The 17,086-nt window shown below is 32.5% G+C and overlaps 4 protein-coding genes and 1 non-coding gene across 6 annotated transcripts; 4 read left to right on the top strand and 1 right to left on the bottom strand.

Moving 5' to 3' along the window:
• Positions 1-1,172: 1,172 nt before the first annotated feature.
• LOC105964649 (cell division control protein 2 homolog C) lies at positions 1,173-3,856 on the top strand. The gene is made up of 5 exons (XM_012989152.2): positions 1,173-1,842; positions 1,947-2,040; positions 2,147-2,216; positions 2,960-3,098; positions 3,318-3,856. The coding sequence occupies exons 1-5, from the start codon at positions 1,324-1,326 to the stop codon at positions 3,408-3,410; spliced, it is 915 nt and encodes a 304-aa protein (XP_012844606.1). The 5' UTR covers positions 1,173-1,323; the 3' UTR covers positions 3,411-3,856.
• A 54-nt stretch (positions 3,857-3,910) lies between these two features.
• On the top strand, positions 3,911-3,996 carry TRNAY-GUA (transfer RNA tyrosine (anticodon GUA)). The gene is given in 2 exon segments: positions 3,911-3,947; positions 3,961-3,996. It is a non-coding gene; the product is annotated as a tRNA-Tyr (tRNA).
• Positions 3,997-5,937: 1,941 nt separating this feature from the next.
• Positions 5,938-7,736, top strand: LOC105964623 (small ubiquitin-related modifier 2). Of its 2 annotated transcripts, none has more exons than XM_088820798.1 (3): positions 5,938-6,152; positions 7,004-7,153; positions 7,457-7,736. In XM_088820798.1, exons 1-3 carry the CDS (start codon positions 6,096-6,098, stop codon positions 7,514-7,516), a joined length of 267 nt encoding a protein of 88 aa, XP_088676924.1. In that variant the 5' UTR covers positions 5,938-6,095; the 3' UTR covers positions 7,517-7,736. The 2 variants fall into 2 exon arrangements, with proteins under 2 accessions (XP_088676924.1, XP_012844583.2); XM_012989129.2 differs by having other exon boundaries at positions 5,944-6,173.
• A 4,880-nt stretch (positions 7,737-12,616) lies between these two features.
• Positions 12,617-13,886, top strand: LOC148769017 (small ubiquitin-related modifier 2-like). The gene is made up of 3 exons (XM_088820797.1): positions 12,617-12,720; positions 13,344-13,493; positions 13,613-13,886. The coding sequence occupies exons 1-3, from the start codon at positions 12,646-12,648 to the stop codon at positions 13,667-13,669; spliced, it is 282 nt and encodes a 93-aa protein (XP_088676923.1). The 5' UTR covers positions 12,617-12,645; the 3' UTR covers positions 13,670-13,886.
• Positions 13,887-13,971: 85 nt separating this feature from the next.
• Positions 13,972-16,544, bottom strand: LOC105964612 (ER lumen protein-retaining receptor). The gene is made up of 6 exons (XM_088820796.1): positions 16,335-16,544; positions 15,402-15,667; positions 15,193-15,308; positions 14,625-14,698; positions 14,338-14,401; positions 13,972-14,246 (listed from the first exon to the last, which is right to left on the bottom strand). Exons 1-6 carry the CDS (start codon positions 16,423-16,425, stop codon positions 14,210-14,212), a joined length of 648 nt encoding a protein of 215 aa, XP_088676922.1. The 5' UTR covers positions 16,426-16,544; the 3' UTR covers positions 13,972-14,209.
• Between the last annotated feature and the right edge of the window lie 542 nt (positions 16,545-17,086).

Raw genomic sequence — 17,086 nt, 5'->3', positions numbered from 1 at the left:
TACTCCCAAAAATAATCAACTTTTTTCCAAAAAGGTCAGTTTCAATCTGTTCCATCCGATTTAGGAAATTTTAAATTTTCTACAGTACATTATGAGAAACCTCTTTAATAGATTTTCTATCAAACCCATTAAGTATCATGCATAAAACCTTATGAATACGAAAAAATGATTCGAGAAAATACCAAAATTGATGAATAAAAAGTAAACATGAGTAATTTTTTTTAAAACCGTGCAATTTGACAACAAATAAACGATTTTTACTAACTTAAACAAGAAAAAAAAAACACTCATATTTTAGTATCATCGTAGGGATTTGAACCAATTTTTAAATATTTTTCAATATAACGACTATTTAAAGAAAAAATGTAACCTACACCACAGATAAAATAGCAGTGGTCTTCAACTCCTTAATCGACGAAAATGGTGTTTGATTTTGGGTACTAAAAAAACTACTCTTCTTCTTTCGGTTTCCGAAACTATAACTACGAAATCGTGTGACAAAAAAGTAGAAGAGACAAAAAACGTTTCATCGAACCGCCTCTCGATTTTGTTTAAAGGGAGGGGAAATTTAGTTGTTTCACAACCTTTGAGGAGCAAAGAGTGTAGGAATTTTCAAATAGTAAAGAATCTAGACAAAGTCCAATCTTACGGGGACTGAACTGTAAACCCTAGTATAGATTAAGGACTTTACTGTATATTTTTCCCTTTATTTTTAGGGTAAATTACAAACACCCCCTGAGGTATGGTCAAATTATATAAACACCCCTCTTGTTTGGATAATTACAACCACCCCCTCAACTCCTCAAATTTAGTGGAATTTTCGAGATTATATGTAATATTATCACTTTTGTACTCGTTTTATCCCATTCGAACTCTACATTTTGAAGCAAGATGATCATAACATGTGATTTTTAGCTTGTATATATCAGATTATGGTGCATCAGAAACTGTATTTTTACACAAAACGAGTACAAACTAGAGCACATTCCACAAAATTTAGATGATTATGTTGAATTTGACACCATAAGGGTGGAGGTGTAAGAAAAAAACATAGTTGAGGGGGCAGATGTAATTATCCAAACAAGAGGGGGATTTTTGTAATATGACCATACCTCAGGGAGGTGTTTGTAATTTACCCTTATTTTTATAACCTATCTGCCCCCTTCTTAGGCGGGATTTTGCCGAGCCGATCAAAATTCAAAATTCAAAAAGCTTTAAATTTTCAACTCACAAAAATCGCAAAAAAACCGTCAAAAAAAATTAAACGAGAGAGAGAGCGATCAGAGATCGGAGATCGGAGATCGGAGATCTAGAATTCCATCAATGGAGAAATACGAGAAGCTGGAGAAGGTAGGCGAAGGCACGTACGGAAAGGTGTACAAGGCGAAAGAGAAAGCCACCGGACTGGTCGTAGCCCTAAAAAAAACCCGCCTCGAAATGGACGAGGAGGGTGTGCCGCCGACGGCGCTCCGGGAGGTGTCCCTCCTCCAGATGCTGTCGCAATCGCTGTACGTGGTCCGACTCCTCTGCGTCGAGCACGTCGACAACAAGAGCGGGAAGCCGCTCCTCTACCTCGTCTTCGAGTACCTCGATACGGATCTGAAGAAGTTCATCGATTCCCACCGGAAGGGACCGAACCCTAGGCCGCTTCCGCCGCAGTTGATCCAGAGCTTCCTCTACCAGCTATGCAAGGGCGTGTCTCATTGCCACAGCCACGGCGTACTCCACCGCGATCTCAAACCCCAGAATCTGCTCCTTGATAAGGAGAAAGGAATCCTCAAAATCGCCGATCTTGGACTCGGTAGAGCATTCACCGTCCCCCTTAAGAGCTACACCCACGAGGTTATCGTCGATTCATCGTTTTTTTTTTAATTACATTCATTGATCAATTTTTTTTTATTTTTTTTATAATTTTGATTAATACTGTAATTTGAATCAATGTTCAGATTGTGACGCTTTGGTATAGAGCGCCTGAGGTACTTTTGGGATCGACGCATTACTCTACGGCTGTTGATATATGGTCCGTCGGCTGCATTTTCGGTGGGGTGAAATTTTTCCACTTCATACATGTGTACCTTTATTTTTTAAAATTTTAATTCTGTAAATAAAATTAGCAATTGGAATTATTTGGTTCTGACTATTGCAGCTGAGATGGTAAGAAGGCAAGCTTTGTTTCCCGGAGATTCCGAGTTTCAGCAGCTGCTCCATATTTTTAGGTACATCTGTTCTCTTTCTATCTGTCCTTGTTATAAAGAGATTGAGATGATTACGTTATATGACTGGTCTACTACCGTTTACAAAGTTCGAGTGTTGATTTGAATTGTGTTTTACGCAAAAGATACCAGCATTACAAGAATGATGATATCGAATAATATTGAATTTTTTATGTCTACAGAGAATGAAGTTTAGTTGATGGACTGCTTCGTAGTTATAGTGATTGGGATTAGATCAATTAACAGCTTAATGCCTTTGATTAAGTATATAGTCTTTTTATTCAAACCTGTAATGGAACCCTCGTCTCCTTATTTCGTGTAGTTAAGTAACTTGTTGTGTTGGTTGAATGGTCGTAATATTGAGCACTAGGCAACGTTCGAGAGCAATTTTAAACACGTTCCTTAGATAACCACACATAAACGCGCATGCTATGTATTTAAACTTCATAGAAAAGAAGGTGTTGAAGAGACTTATAGAGTCCCGAGAATCGATAAACGAGTGGACAAGGTTAAAACATCTTTTGAAGAGTTAATTCTCAATTCTTAATGATTGTACGAGCGTTTATGTTAAATTCTCCTGTTGTTGTACATGTTCCAAAAATTGGACTGTAGAAGACTTCAAAAGTGGATATTGGTTCTTGAATTCTATAATAATGATATCCCAAATCGAAGAGTGTACAATCAGAAGCGAAGTTAATTTAATTGTTTTGTACATAATTTTGCTAATTACTAACGCATCGTTGCAGGTTGCTTGGAACGCCAACCGAGAAGGATTGGCCAGGAGTTAGTTCATTGAGGGATTGGCATGTGTACCCTCAGTGGGAACCTCAGAATTTGGCCCGTGCAGTTCCTTCATTGGAGTCCGATGGTCTTGACCTTCTAACGGTGATTCTTTATTTCTCGGGTTATCTCCATTTGTCGATGAATACTAATCTTGAATATCTAAAAACTAATGAATGATTCGAGTCCTTTTACAATCTTAATCTTACTTTATTGCACACTTCATTTTGGACACGGAAAATGATCTCCCAATTTCAAATTACATTCTTGTGGTATCGATAATGTTTTTTTTTTTTTTTGTTAAATTGAATTTTGATTAAGCAGAAGATGCTGAAATACGACCCAGCAGACAGAATTTCGGCTAAAGCTGCTCTAGACCATCCCTACTTCGACAGCTTGGACAAATCTCAGTTCTGAAAGTGGAGGAAGCGACCCCGATTCTTGAAAAAGAACGTAGTCACTATTGTTGGATGATGTCATCATCTTGGTGATTTGAGATTTTGATGTCTATGTTACGTGTATTCGTATCAAAACATCTACGAGCGCAACGTATCATCACTCTGGTGATATCTTTATAGTATGATATATATATGTTTATCAGTAACGTAATTGAAGACATTTCAATTATGCTTTATGTTGTGTAATCGATGCATAACCAGCGTGGAGGCACGCATTGTATGGTTCTAGTTTATTGTATTGTACGACTCTTTTCTTCATAGTAACAATGGAGCTGTGTTTCGTTTTTTATTACGATACCGTAAAAAATTTTAGAATTGTAAAAAAGTGCACCCTTCAATTATAAATTTCATGGAGAAGAGAAATTCATTCTCCATTCATTTCTTAACTTCATGGTCACTTGTTTGCACTGTTGTTTATTATTGAAGTAGTGATCAACATAGTTGCATAAATTTAGCAATCCGACTTTAGCTCAGTTGGTAGAGCGGAAGACTGTAGTTTGCTAGCTGTTATCTTTAGGTCGCTGGTTCGAATCCGGCAAGTCGGAATTTAATTTTATATAATCTTTTTGGAGCTAATTGCACATAACCCCCTGTGTAATCTTGAATAGCCAAAAAAGTCCCTGTGTTATAAAAATTAGCAAATACCCCCCTATGTTTTGTTTGACAAAGAACTTCGCCCCTTTTTATGAAATTGGCTGCTAAGTTATATGAAATTACTAAACTAACCCTGATAATATTTAATAATATTTCAAGTTTAAATAAATAAAATGCATAAAATAAAATAATTAAAAAAAAATGAAAAAAAAAAAGAAAGAAAGAAGAACAAAAAATTTATCACGCACAGGGCAGTCAACTCATGGCATCATCTTGCTCCCCCAACCCAATTCTTCCATCAGCCCTCCACCGCCGCACCACCACTGCCAACACACCCGCCGCCCCACTTCAAACAATTACTTCAAAACGTTTTTAATTCAAATCCACCATTAGAGAAACGGAGAAGGGCCGGGCAATTCTTCCAATTCTCATCTGTCAATTCTTCAATGTGAAGTGCCTTCGTTTTCCGCTGGGTTTCGATGGAGAAAGCAATTTTTTTTTTGTTTTTCCTTCTTTTGCAAACGGGCTGGAATTCTGGAGAGAGGGTGGGGGGCTGGAATTTTTTGTCCCCTTTCTTTTTTAGCAAATGAGCAAGATCTGAAGTAGGAGAGGGAGAGGAAGCTGATTAGGTTTTAAGAAATTATGAAAATTGCAATTTGGTCCTATGCAATTTGGAGAGAGGGCTTTTTTGAAATTATTAGGGACTGAATCGAAAATTCTAAAAACTTCATTTCAGGCATGTGAAAAATCCTGGATAAATTTGTAATTTTCGAAAATGATGAGTTAGGGGTATTTGGGTCTTTTTAGGTCAAAAATCAGACTCCCAGTCGCACAAACCGCGAGTGTATCACACATTGAGCTCGGAGGGTCCTTTTTGGCTTTGACTAATTTTCACAGGGGGTTATGTGCTAATTTTTTTAACACGGGTGTTTTTTCGGCAATTCGAGATTATACAGGGGTGGTTTTTGTAAAAAAACCCAATCTTTTTGTGATGTAAACTGTAGTTATTCGGAATTAGTGTTAGTTTTCACTGTTGCTAAACATCTGCAGTTCTGCTTTCTTTTTAAAAGTGTTATTTAATGTATTTTGGTATGAAAAGTGATTAGTGATACCCCTTGATTTGCCTTCATGTGTTGATGATCCTAAGGATATTTTGGTAAATTGAAGAGGGGTTATCCTTCATCGAAGACAATCGATAATGTTTTGTATTACTGAAATGATTTACGCGGCAGCAAAATTACGAATGTCGTTCACAATAGTTGTCTCTTTCTCTCTCTAAAAAACCCCCAAATCCACCAAAACCCCCAAAATTCACAAAAAACCCTCAACCTCTCACACAAATCCTTCCAAATCCGAAAATCTCGTCAATTTGAAAGGTAATTAATCGTCTAAAGTAATTATATATATTGAATTTGTGTTTAATCATGTGAAAATCCCCAGTTTGGGGCTATTTTTTAGTGTTGGGTTTTCGAATTTTCCACCCCATAAAATGGGAGTGTGAAAGCAGTTTCCACGCCTAAACCAGGCGTGGAAACAGCTTTCACACGCTCATTTTGGGCGTGGAAAATTGGTTTGGGTGTTCGGTCCGGTAATTCAATTCAAAATTACGAATGGGGGTTTAAAAAATCACTCACACATTCTAGAAGTTTGAGGGGGGCGAAAGTGTATTAATAACTAATATAACTAATATATTTCCCCTCCCCCTTAAATTTTTTTTCACAATTTTTTTGTTAGATATGTTGGAAGGCCGGTAGTCAATCGATCGACTCAACCCAGTCTCAACCCTAGTAACGGGTATTGTATAGTAAAATATATATTTAAATAAAAGAAAGTTGAATATTATATCCAAATAATCAAATGACAAGGACCATCATGAATCATTGATGACCTTATTGTACATATTTGTGTATTTCATTTAAATAGGGTCTTCTGCATCAACCCAGTTTTATTCCACTTTTGAACACCCCACCATTAATTCAACTACTACAACAATTATTCATATCTTTTGACCTAACAAATAACACACACACACACACACACTTTCAAGAAAATGGTGAAAGGTCTCAGTGGGAGGAAGAAGCCGGCCGAGGAACCAGTTCTTCCCAAGGTTACAATCTGCATTGCCCAGGTACACTCACAACTCTCTCTCTCTCTCTCTCTCTCTCTCTCTCTCTCTCTCTCTCTCTCTCTCTCTCTCTCTCTCTCTCTCTCTCTCTCTCTCTCTCTCTCTCTCTCTCTCTCTCTCTCTCTCTCTCTCTCTGTGTGTGTGTGTGTGTGTGTGTGTGTGTGTGTGATCTTTTGCCTTGTGATTTTAGAGGTTTATTACAGCTGATCTCTAGTGGTTCTATACTGCAATAAGTACTATAATCTGCTGTCTTCATATCAGATCTGTGTGTTCACTGCCCTTTTCTTTTTTCTTTTTAATAAGAATAATAATAATAATAATAATAATAATAATAATAATAATAATAATAATAATAATAATAATAATAATAATAATAATAATAATAATAATAATAATAATAATTATTATTATTATTATTATTATTATTATTATTATTATTATTATTATTATTATTATTATTATTATTATTATTATTTAAAATCTTTGCTTTCTGTTACATTTAATATATTTATTAAATCTAAATAAAATTAACATATCACATATGCTCACAATTAGGACATAACTACACATATTAATGTGAGATGTTAACTAGCCTTGGCTATTAGGGTTACAGTTTAGGCCTTAGGGCTCCAAATTTACAGCTTAGTATTTTAATTTATAAACAAAATTAAATTACATATTAATTAATAATTGGTGTCTGATACAATATAAAGTAATAAAAGGTTGTCAAATAAACATACTAATTATTAGTTACTTATTTTTATTTATATAAAGTATATAATATTTTGGCTGATTAATTATTTTGTTAAATAAACCGGCTGATTAAAACGTAGGATGGAGACGAAGTCTACTTTCGATACGTTCGAAACAAGAAAATACAGAATTTGTTGTCCATTTATTGCAAAGAAAAGAACATCGACTACCGATCTGTCGAGTTTTTGTTCAACGGTAAAAGAATCGCAACCGGAAGAAATGCTAATCAGGTAATAATTTCTCGTAATCTATTTTTAATTTCATTGTTATTTAATTAAGTTGAAGTTCATCAATCGTTTCCGTATTAATTAATCTAAAACGATACGTCAAAACACGCAAAATATATGTTGTGCAAGCGGTTAGTTTCGGTTAATCGGCTGTTCTTGGATTAATATGGTTTTAATTTGTCTCGCTGATTATTCGAAAATGCTATTTCTTAAAGAAAAAAAAAATTATCTTATTTTTCTTTAATCATATAAATTAAGATTGATTAAATATTTTCATTTAATTATTAACTGCAATGTTATATACAGCTTGGCATGGTGGATGGAGATCAAATAGATGTTATGACGCATAATATTGGAGGTGGCTAAAGCTCTCAACCAATGAAAAATTAAATAATAATTAATATATGGTATTTAATTTGGTTTATATTATAAATTAAAATTAATATCTCTAGGATTTGTTTGGGTTGTGGATTAATTAGACATGATTTATTAATTAATCATGTAATATTATCAGGTATTTGTGAAGTATGATTTTGGTTACTGATCATGCAAATGAAGGATGCCTATAGTATATTGTTTTATTTAATTTCGACTTTTAGTAAACGTAAGACATTTTATTTGTTAATCAAAATCTGGCACCAACCCTATTTTTTTCTTTCAAACCTTTATTTTGCCGGAATATCGCATTATTAATTGTCAAAGCACGAGTTTATCAAAATTTTGTGACCCGGACTAGTGTTTACAGCAAACACTCGACTTTTCTGAATTTGTGAATCTTTCTTAAATTGAACTGTTCGTTTTTCTGGATTTGTGAAGTTTTTTTAAATTGAACTGTTCTACCGTTTTTTGTGTCTTTAATCCGCAAAAACAATCAAAAAACTATAAACTTTTATTTTTCAATTTAAAGACAAATATGTCGACAAATTTTGACTGTAACAAATATGTCACCAAAATATATACTTTTTTTAATTAATATATATAAAAATCATTTATTTTACAGGACCAAATTCTTAAGTAACATTTGACTAAAAAATTCTATTAGGAGTGCTCTGATTTGATTAGGTTGAATGACACAAAGAAAGCAATTTATGTAAGAGATGTATGCATGTATGCCTTACGTTATCCAATATTCTTGGTTTGTCTGAGTTGTCATTTTCACTAAAATCTTACCATTTGATTCTATTCATTATTCAGACTATAATAAATATTATTTATGGATTTATTTAATTATTAAATCAAACCTCGAACACAACTTAATTTACAATATACATAAAGTTTCAAATGAACCATTATACGCTGAGTTCGACTCCATTCGTTTATGCTCGTATACCTCCTTCGGTTAATTTTGTAGCGATCCACTAAAAAACAGGAAAGATCGATTTTATCCCTAAATTGAAATGAATTAGGATATTATTATATTGTTAATTTAACGAGGTTACTTACTGAGAAATCATATTTGATACCATTCTTTAACAGGTTTAGTAATAGATCTAATATAAACAAACCAAACTTCATAGTAAGTAATTAATTAATTAGTTAGTCAATGAAATACATTACAAATTAATCCGATACACGTAATCGAACGAGATGTCTAACTTAATAATATTTCTTATGCTCCAACTCGTTACGTAATTCATTTAATTAACATTCTAAAACTATAGATCAAATTTTGATATTTTTTAGTACATATGTTTGTCGTTTACGAAACTATCGGCTATCGTCGAAATATATGTAGATAGATATTTATTATTTTTTCGTACACAATTGTACAATCGGGCCTTCTTAGAAACTTCTAGTACATTATTCGGCTATGCGCGGAAATAAAATTCTGGTTCCTCCAGCGATTCGATATATTAGTGGTGTTGAAGTAATTAATTTAAATTAAAAGTAGTGGATTATGATTTTCTTTTTCTAACTATACAAGAAATATATTAAAATCTAAAAATAATTAATTCAATTTATGAGACACTAAAAGGAAGAAGATATGACCTTTGGTACAGATTAGTGTAAGTATTTAATTAGGGTCTCCTGCCAGCAAATTGTATTTATTGCTAATTACCAACTATATATACATACATGTATATATATGCAAAAAAAAAAAAAGGATTTGAAAATATAATTAATGAGATATACAAATAAATAGAATGCCCTAATTGAAGGACTAAACGACAGAATTGAACGGTGTAGTGATTTTAAGACAAAATTATATATTATATGACTATTTGGTTTTAGTGTCATATTCTTCTGTCAAAACACACACACACACACACACACACACACACACACACACACACACACAGTAGGTTTGAAGAAAAATGGCGGAGAGAAGCAGTGAAACACCACCCCGTGAGATGAACAGGCCGTTGGTGGAGGAACCAGTTCTTCCTAAGGTTACATTCTCCATCAAATCCCAGGTCTCTCTCTCTCTCTCTCTCTCTCTCTCTCTCTCTCTCTCTCTCTCTCTCTCTCTCTCTCTCTCTCTCTCTCTCTCTCTCTCTCTCTGTGTGTGTGTGTGTGTGTGTGTGTGTGTGTGTGTGTGTGTGAAGAACTGATGATTTAATTTCTTTGTTTCTAGGCATGTGTTATGTATATATATAATTGTGTGTATTTTCATTTTATTTGGACTAGAGTCTACCTGTATGCATATCACACACACACACACACACACACACACACACATATATATATATGGGATCTGTATTCATGTGAAATTTTTCTCTCTGTTTTTTTTTTAAATTTCTAATTCATGAACATAGTAATAATGTAGATAAAATAGATGCTGACAGTTTATAATAATAATTATTTAAATTTATAATGGTGGTGTGGTGGCTAATAAGTGATATCAATAGATACATTATAGATACACTTGGTGCATGCTTTTTTATTTTTTTTATTTTAATCCTATTTTATTTACTCAATATTAGTAACTAAACAGTTTATAATATCTGGCCTGATTATTTATGTTCACTGGTTGTTTTAAATATTAGGATGGCGACCGAACGTACTACCGATTCGCGCGCGATCGTAAAATACAATTCTTGTTGTCGGAATATTGCAAGGTAAAGAATTTAAACTACGCAACCGTAGTGTTTCTGTACAATGGTGAACGAATCAAAACTTCAAAGACCGCTAACGAGGTAATGTTATCCGATTTATTGGCCCCGTCGTTAATTAGTGTAATCGTATTAATTAGCCCGTCGCTAGTGTGATCGGATTAATTTGCTAGCCCGATGTTAGTGTAATCGTATTAATTGGTCCGTTGTTAGTGTAATCCGATTAATTGACCTGTTGTTAGTGTAATCGGAATAATGGTTTCGATTAATCGACAATGCGTTTTGGTAAAGGAAAAAAATCTATTTGATTAAATAAATATTGCTTGAATCTACCCTTAAGTACTGCGTTAGGGAAAATTGTAATTTTGGTCCCGTAGATTGTCCTATTTTGATTTTACGGACAATAACTTTACAAATTTAGCATTTTAGGTCCTATTTTAATTTGCTTGAAATTTTAATTCTACTCTTTGATAAATTATGTGGCGATGACGAGATTCTAATTTTTTAAAAGTCCGTAGAAGCAAAATCCGTAAAATTTGTTTGCCATATGATAAAATTTGTTTCGTTTGCCTAGATCCCTAAATAGACCAACATAGAAGACAAAAATTACAGTTTTGCCCACTGCATTATATATTATTATACTAACTATGATTTTTTTTTTTTTTAATATAATAGCTTGGGATGGAGAATGGAGATCAAATAGATGCAATGGTGCATCAAAATGGAGGTGGCAGAGCTTCAAATGTGTGATGTAGTTTATTTATTTATATATATATTTTTTACTTTAGATTTATTATTCATTTATGAAAACTGTGTAATTGCAAACTTATTCTAGTGTGTGTTAAACTTTGTTTTCGATCAACAATATTAATTCTCTGATTTTTGAATTTGTAATATGTGGCTCCAATTTCATGTACTCAATATACTTGGTGTCTAATATTTTTTTTTAAATCAAAATATTATATAGTTGCAAATGCATCTTCAATATCTTTTTAATATATGTAGTTTATTTATATATATTAAAATGTTTAGAGGGTGTTTGGCTAAGCTTAATTTTAAATGTTGATAAACTCTTACGTCTGATAAAATGTTTTAAGAGCTGATAAACTGTTTACATCTTATTTTTAGGATTAATTTTTAGAGTGTTTGGATAATGAATTTATTTCCTATTTTCATTATAAGGTCTTAAAAAATGTGGGGTAGAGTTACTTTAATAAAAATATATTATTTGCTCTTCAATAGCGTATTTGAAAAAAAAATTAAGATCTTTTTAAAAAAAATTACCAAACACCTTGGAAGAGCTTATAAGCTCTAAAACATATTATAAGTTCCTTTTAACATCTTATAAGCTTATCCAAACACCCTCTTAGTTTTTTAAAAATAATTCATTTTTTTGTAAATTGTAGGAGTCGAACTCCGACTATTTAGGTTGTGGCGAGTCCACTCATATGGCTAGGGTAAACTCAAGCTCCTACTTATTTGTTGTAAAATTTCTCCGCCTTCTTCAATCTTCTTCTTCCATGTAAAATTCAACTTTATGTTTAGTTTTGTAAAACATACATGTGGTGCAATTTACAATGTAGTTTTATACTATTGATTTACACATAATAATACACAATCACTAACGTATGTATGTGTTTAGTTGATAGTTATTTATGTAGATTTACGATTTAACACCATATGATGTATTTCATCAGGTGTAGAATCTCATTAAGCACACGGTGACTAACATTGGGAGATGTTTACCCTAATTTGAACATCATATTCTGAGATATTTGGTTAAATTAAAGAAATTAAGTATTCGATTAGTAATGCGATTTGGTTGAGAATGCCATATGAAATTGAGACCAGACTACTTATTGATGACATTATAAGTACAATTGAGAAGAAAAAATGAGTAAAAAAAAAATGCTAATTTCAAGGTAATGAATGAAGCACATCTATAAGCTTTCAACATTAACAAAAGATATATATACATATCAAATAAATGTGTAAGGACATCAACAAAAAAAGACAAATGCTATAATACTATTGGTAACAAGAAAGTCAACGAAGACAAAGTCAGCATATTTAAAGATAAGGGTATAAGCTGAGGAAGTATTTGGTACATTTCATAATTTTGGGGTGTGTTTGAGAAGCAACCTATAATTTTGGGGGGCAAAGTGAGATATATGGGATAAATGTGACAATAATCATTATTTGACAACACAGTCCTGAAAAATAGCGACTGTAGTAATTAATTAATTATTATTTTTTATGACAACTGAAATGATGTTACACTGCAAAGATCTATCATGCATATATTCTCAAGAAAAAGGAAAAATCATTCACAGAAAGATTCTGTAATTTGTAGGACAAACTGAACATAATTATATATATATATATATATATATATATATATATATATATAAATCGTGTTGTAAGTTAAATAAAGCTCTATCAATGGCAGAAAATGGAAGCAACAGAGAAGAGCCGGTTAAACAGCTTCTTGTTAATTTAATTATCAAGTGCAATAAGGTCTCTCTCTCTCTCTCTCTCTCTCTCTCTCTCTCTCTCTCTCTAGCATGCATCAGAAATGTGGATGAATGAAATATAAATTCTTAATTGATTGTTACTTAATTAGTTTCTTTCAAATGAAATTGAAAATAAATAAATTATAAAAATCAAAAAAATAAAAGAAAGTGCTGCATATATGCATGCCACACATGCTTGGTTTATGATGGTTGATTTAATTATTTGCTAGTGTTGTGGTATTTCTTTTCAAATGACAGTGATATATATAGACTCAAATTTTTTTTTTTTTTTTGATGAGTTATATAGACTCAATTAATATACATATATGTATGTATTCTTTTTGATATACACAGACTATGAAAATACAAATACAATTTAAAATGGTATATATTATAAGTTATTCGAAAATTCGTTAGACGGGATAATTATCGACTATACTGCAGTTAATTAACTTGATTCGTTTATCGCACTCGATATATAATCCAATCAACGAGCTGCCTATACATTACATTCATTAATTCAAATTCTGTACGTATAATTAATTATCTAAGATTTTTACAAATATTTTGTATTTCCTTACATATTACATATATATTTATATGAAATTTATAATATTCGTTGTCTAGGATGGGAAAGAGATTTACGTGAAGGTAAAACGGAACGTGAGAATAAAGAAGCTCCTGCGTGGCTTTTGCCAGCATGCTTCGATCGAATATCGTTCCACTCGTTTCGTGATTGATAATCGAACTTTCTACCATGACAAAACTCCAAACCAGGTATGTATATGTTTTCTTCAATTTTGCTATTAATTTCTTTAATCCTGGCTCTTCTTTTCGTTTAATGTCGTTACGTTATTTTTTTTTTTTTTTTTGCTAATGTACGATAAAATTTGCAGCTGGGATTGGAAGATGACGATCAAATTGACGCGTTGGTTGATGCGAGTGGAGCTTGATAATTTGAAGATGAAGACCTTTTTGATTAACTATTAATTAGCTCTCAATTAAGAATTTAAGACCCCTTTTTTATTGAAATATGTTATGCAAATTAAGTATGTTTTATGCTTCTCATTTTGTATTACCAGTAATTAACTGTTGAAACATCTGCCTGGTTAGACAGTTAATTAGTACTTGTTATTAACTATAACCATTTGTATTATCGCAAGGGTAACGTTGTCATCAATTGTCGTGTATGAACACGTTCGATCCATTTAAAAAAAATATATGTATAGATATATGTATACATAGATGCTAACTATAACCGCAACCAAATGTGACTATAAATACAAATTAAATGCTCTTTACAAAGCTACAAAACGGTGCGCTAGCTGGGAAATTCTTACGAGTAGTTTGAAATAAAATAAAAAATACTTACGACTGTTTTTAAAATCGAGCGAAAATTAAAAATCGGAAGTGTGGAGTGTCTAAAGAGAGTTTGTATGTATTTTGTCAATAATTCATTGGCCGGCCGTCGGATATTGTGGAACGCAAACTACTCAAGCAGGTAATTCTAGCTTCACATTGTTCTTCCAGCTGAAAATTTGAAAGAAGGAAATGTACGTTTGTTAAAAGACGAAACTAACCTTCGACGGGTTTTCAGTAAGTATCTGAGTTATTATAATACCTTTGGAAGTAGTAATAGAAGAAATCGGCATAAAGCAGCGTCTGAACAAGCCCTGAAATCCAAGCTGCATATATAGGCAGAACCACAATGTAAATATACATCACTCGACTTCATGTGCGTGTGTGTGTGTGTGTGTGTGTGTGTGTGTGTGTGTGTGTGTGTGTGTGTGTGTGTGTGTGTGTGAGAGAGAGAGAGAGAGAGAGAGAGAGAGAGAGAGAGAGAGAGAGAGAGAGAGAGAGAGAGAGAGAGAGAGAGAGAGAGAGAGAGAGAGAGAGAGGGAGGCATACTAATCCAGTGCACAAAATGTGGTTCAGTGAAGTAGCGATAAATCCAGTTCAAAATGTATAATGTTCGGTACCCACTGCAAGAAACGAGCATTAAATTATCATTTAATATCAGAAACATAGTAATAAGATCGCCATTTAGGCTTCTCTTTTCGCAAAGTATCGACTTTACGTAAGGATTCTAGCAAGACCTTATCAGTTATTATATATATCAACCCAAAACTATTGCTTCTTCATCATTCTACGTGTGAAAAACCGTACACATTTCCGTAATTGTACTTTACTTACATCTTCTTGATCAATAAAATAACCAACGTTTACGCACACAAAGATCTCCATTTCTCGCATTACGATTCCGAATACTTTTTTTTTTTTTTAATATTTTCCAACTTCCGTATTTTGATTGCAAACCAACCCCTCTCGATTAAAACACAGGACACTTATGAATAATACAAAATATATATATATATATATATATATATATATATATATATATATATATATATATATATATATATATATATATATATATATATATATATATATTTCTTGTTGCTAAATAGAGGATTACCCGAGGAGAAAAACATATTGACCAGTCAAATTGTCGATATTTCTTGTTTTCTGCAGCAAAACTAGCTGAGGAAGTATAGCAACAGCTTCCAAGTACAACGAGAACGTCCACATTACCTTCAAATTAAAATTAAAAAAAAAAAGAAATAAAATTGAATTTTTTTTATTGACTCCGATAAATGAAGGTAAAACCACAAAAAAAAAAAGTACCTCTTTGACAGTAAACTTGTGGTGTATGAGTAGGGCTAATAACAAACAAGGGAGGATAAGGAAATAGTGGCGAAACGAGTCGTGTTCTTTGTCGTAAGATCTTCGTACGATTTTATGTCGCCTTATATACCATACTATCGAGAAAGAACTTCCCAAGAAAATTAGTTTCATTAGGGTGTTGTAGAGTGAGATGTAATCCGTGACAAGATCTAAGTAACGTGTCACGAAAACAATCGCGTACAGTTCTTGCGTCTTCAATGAAATGCCTGTAAATAGTAGTATAGATTAAATATTTCACAAAATCGTACCATGTATATAAATATACACATATATATACCACGTTACGTTCGTTTAGGAGTTTAATTAGTAGAAATGTGCAAATCTAAACAATACAAACAACAACTAGCGGAGCCAGGATTTTAAGTTCGCGGGGGCCGAATGTTTTAATTTTTTTTGAAGTGGGAGCGATAATGCTAACTATACACAATTATTTTTAAATCTTTACGTAAAAAAAATAAAGATTCGAGAATTGTTTGGGGGGTCATGGCCCCCTCTGGTCCTATACTGGCTGCTCTGTCACTGCGAAAAAATTGGAATAACTATAAAAACAAAGGAAATCAGAAATCACTTCAATAAAACTCCGAGATTAAAAAATAACAATTAATATTTATTCTTGGATAGTAAATATTAATATATAAGATCTAGTAAATTGAAAAATAAACTAAATTCATGAACCCTAGCCCAAACTTAAAAAATAATCTTTTTTTAATTTTCTTTAATCAGAGAAATTGTACATTGCAAAATGGGAATCTAGTGTAATTGAAACAATGCCCATCCATCATCGTAGAATTAAATCAAAGACGAACAAACTCACGGAATAATTGATAGTGGAAATTGAAAAAAAATTAAAAAAAAAAAAAAAAAAAAAAATACCAGCGCAAGATTTGATAGTGTGAATCTTGAGGAGCAAAACAAGAACACTTGCCAAATGGGTCATGTCCCCAGCTAACCTGAATATATTCATCTTCTCTCTCTACTCTCTCTCTCTAGAAAAGTTTTATTCTGTTCTTGGGTATGAACTGAACCATAAATCTCTCTGGGGTTGATCGTTGATGCAAACAACATAATATTTTTATTTTTCATTTTTCTCTCTATTTTTTTCTTTTTTTCTTTTTTAAAATTTTGACCATTGGGTAATTTACACTTACACCCCTGTGGTATGCTAAAATTATTTTAAGGTCCATGTGATATTGGTAATAACAATCACACCCCTGAAACAATTAGCTGAGCCAAAATTTCATGTCTTGGCGACTGATATGAACTATATTTATTTTCTGTGGGATCGTTAATGCTACACCATAGACGGAAATTTATAACTTTTATATTAAATAGTAAGTATTTAAAAAATGTTGTGAGAGTCATGTCACCTCTTATCAGACTCTATGTTGTTGACTTGTCTCCACCACTGAAACAATATGAGCCTCAAAATTATTTTAATAGAACTCAGGGGCCTAGATGAAATTTACCCTAATAAATTAAGAAATAAAATAGTACTTAAAAAAAAAAACAAAGGAATATGCCGCAAACGTGTGTCGTCCAATAAGCTCATAAGTTTGTGACAATTAGGAATTATTTACATTATTATGTCACTAGAAATCATAGGTTATCAAAACAAAAAAGACAGA

The sequence above is a fragment of the Erythranthe guttata genome, chromosome 7, assembly GCF_056151865.1.
Source record: "Erythranthe guttata isolate IM_541 chromosome 7, IM_541, whole genome shotgun sequence".
Classification (NCBI taxonomy): Eukaryota; Viridiplantae; Streptophyta; class Magnoliopsida; order Lamiales; family Phrymaceae; genus Erythranthe; species Erythranthe guttata.
This window is presented reverse-complemented; position numbering and strand designations above follow the sequence as displayed.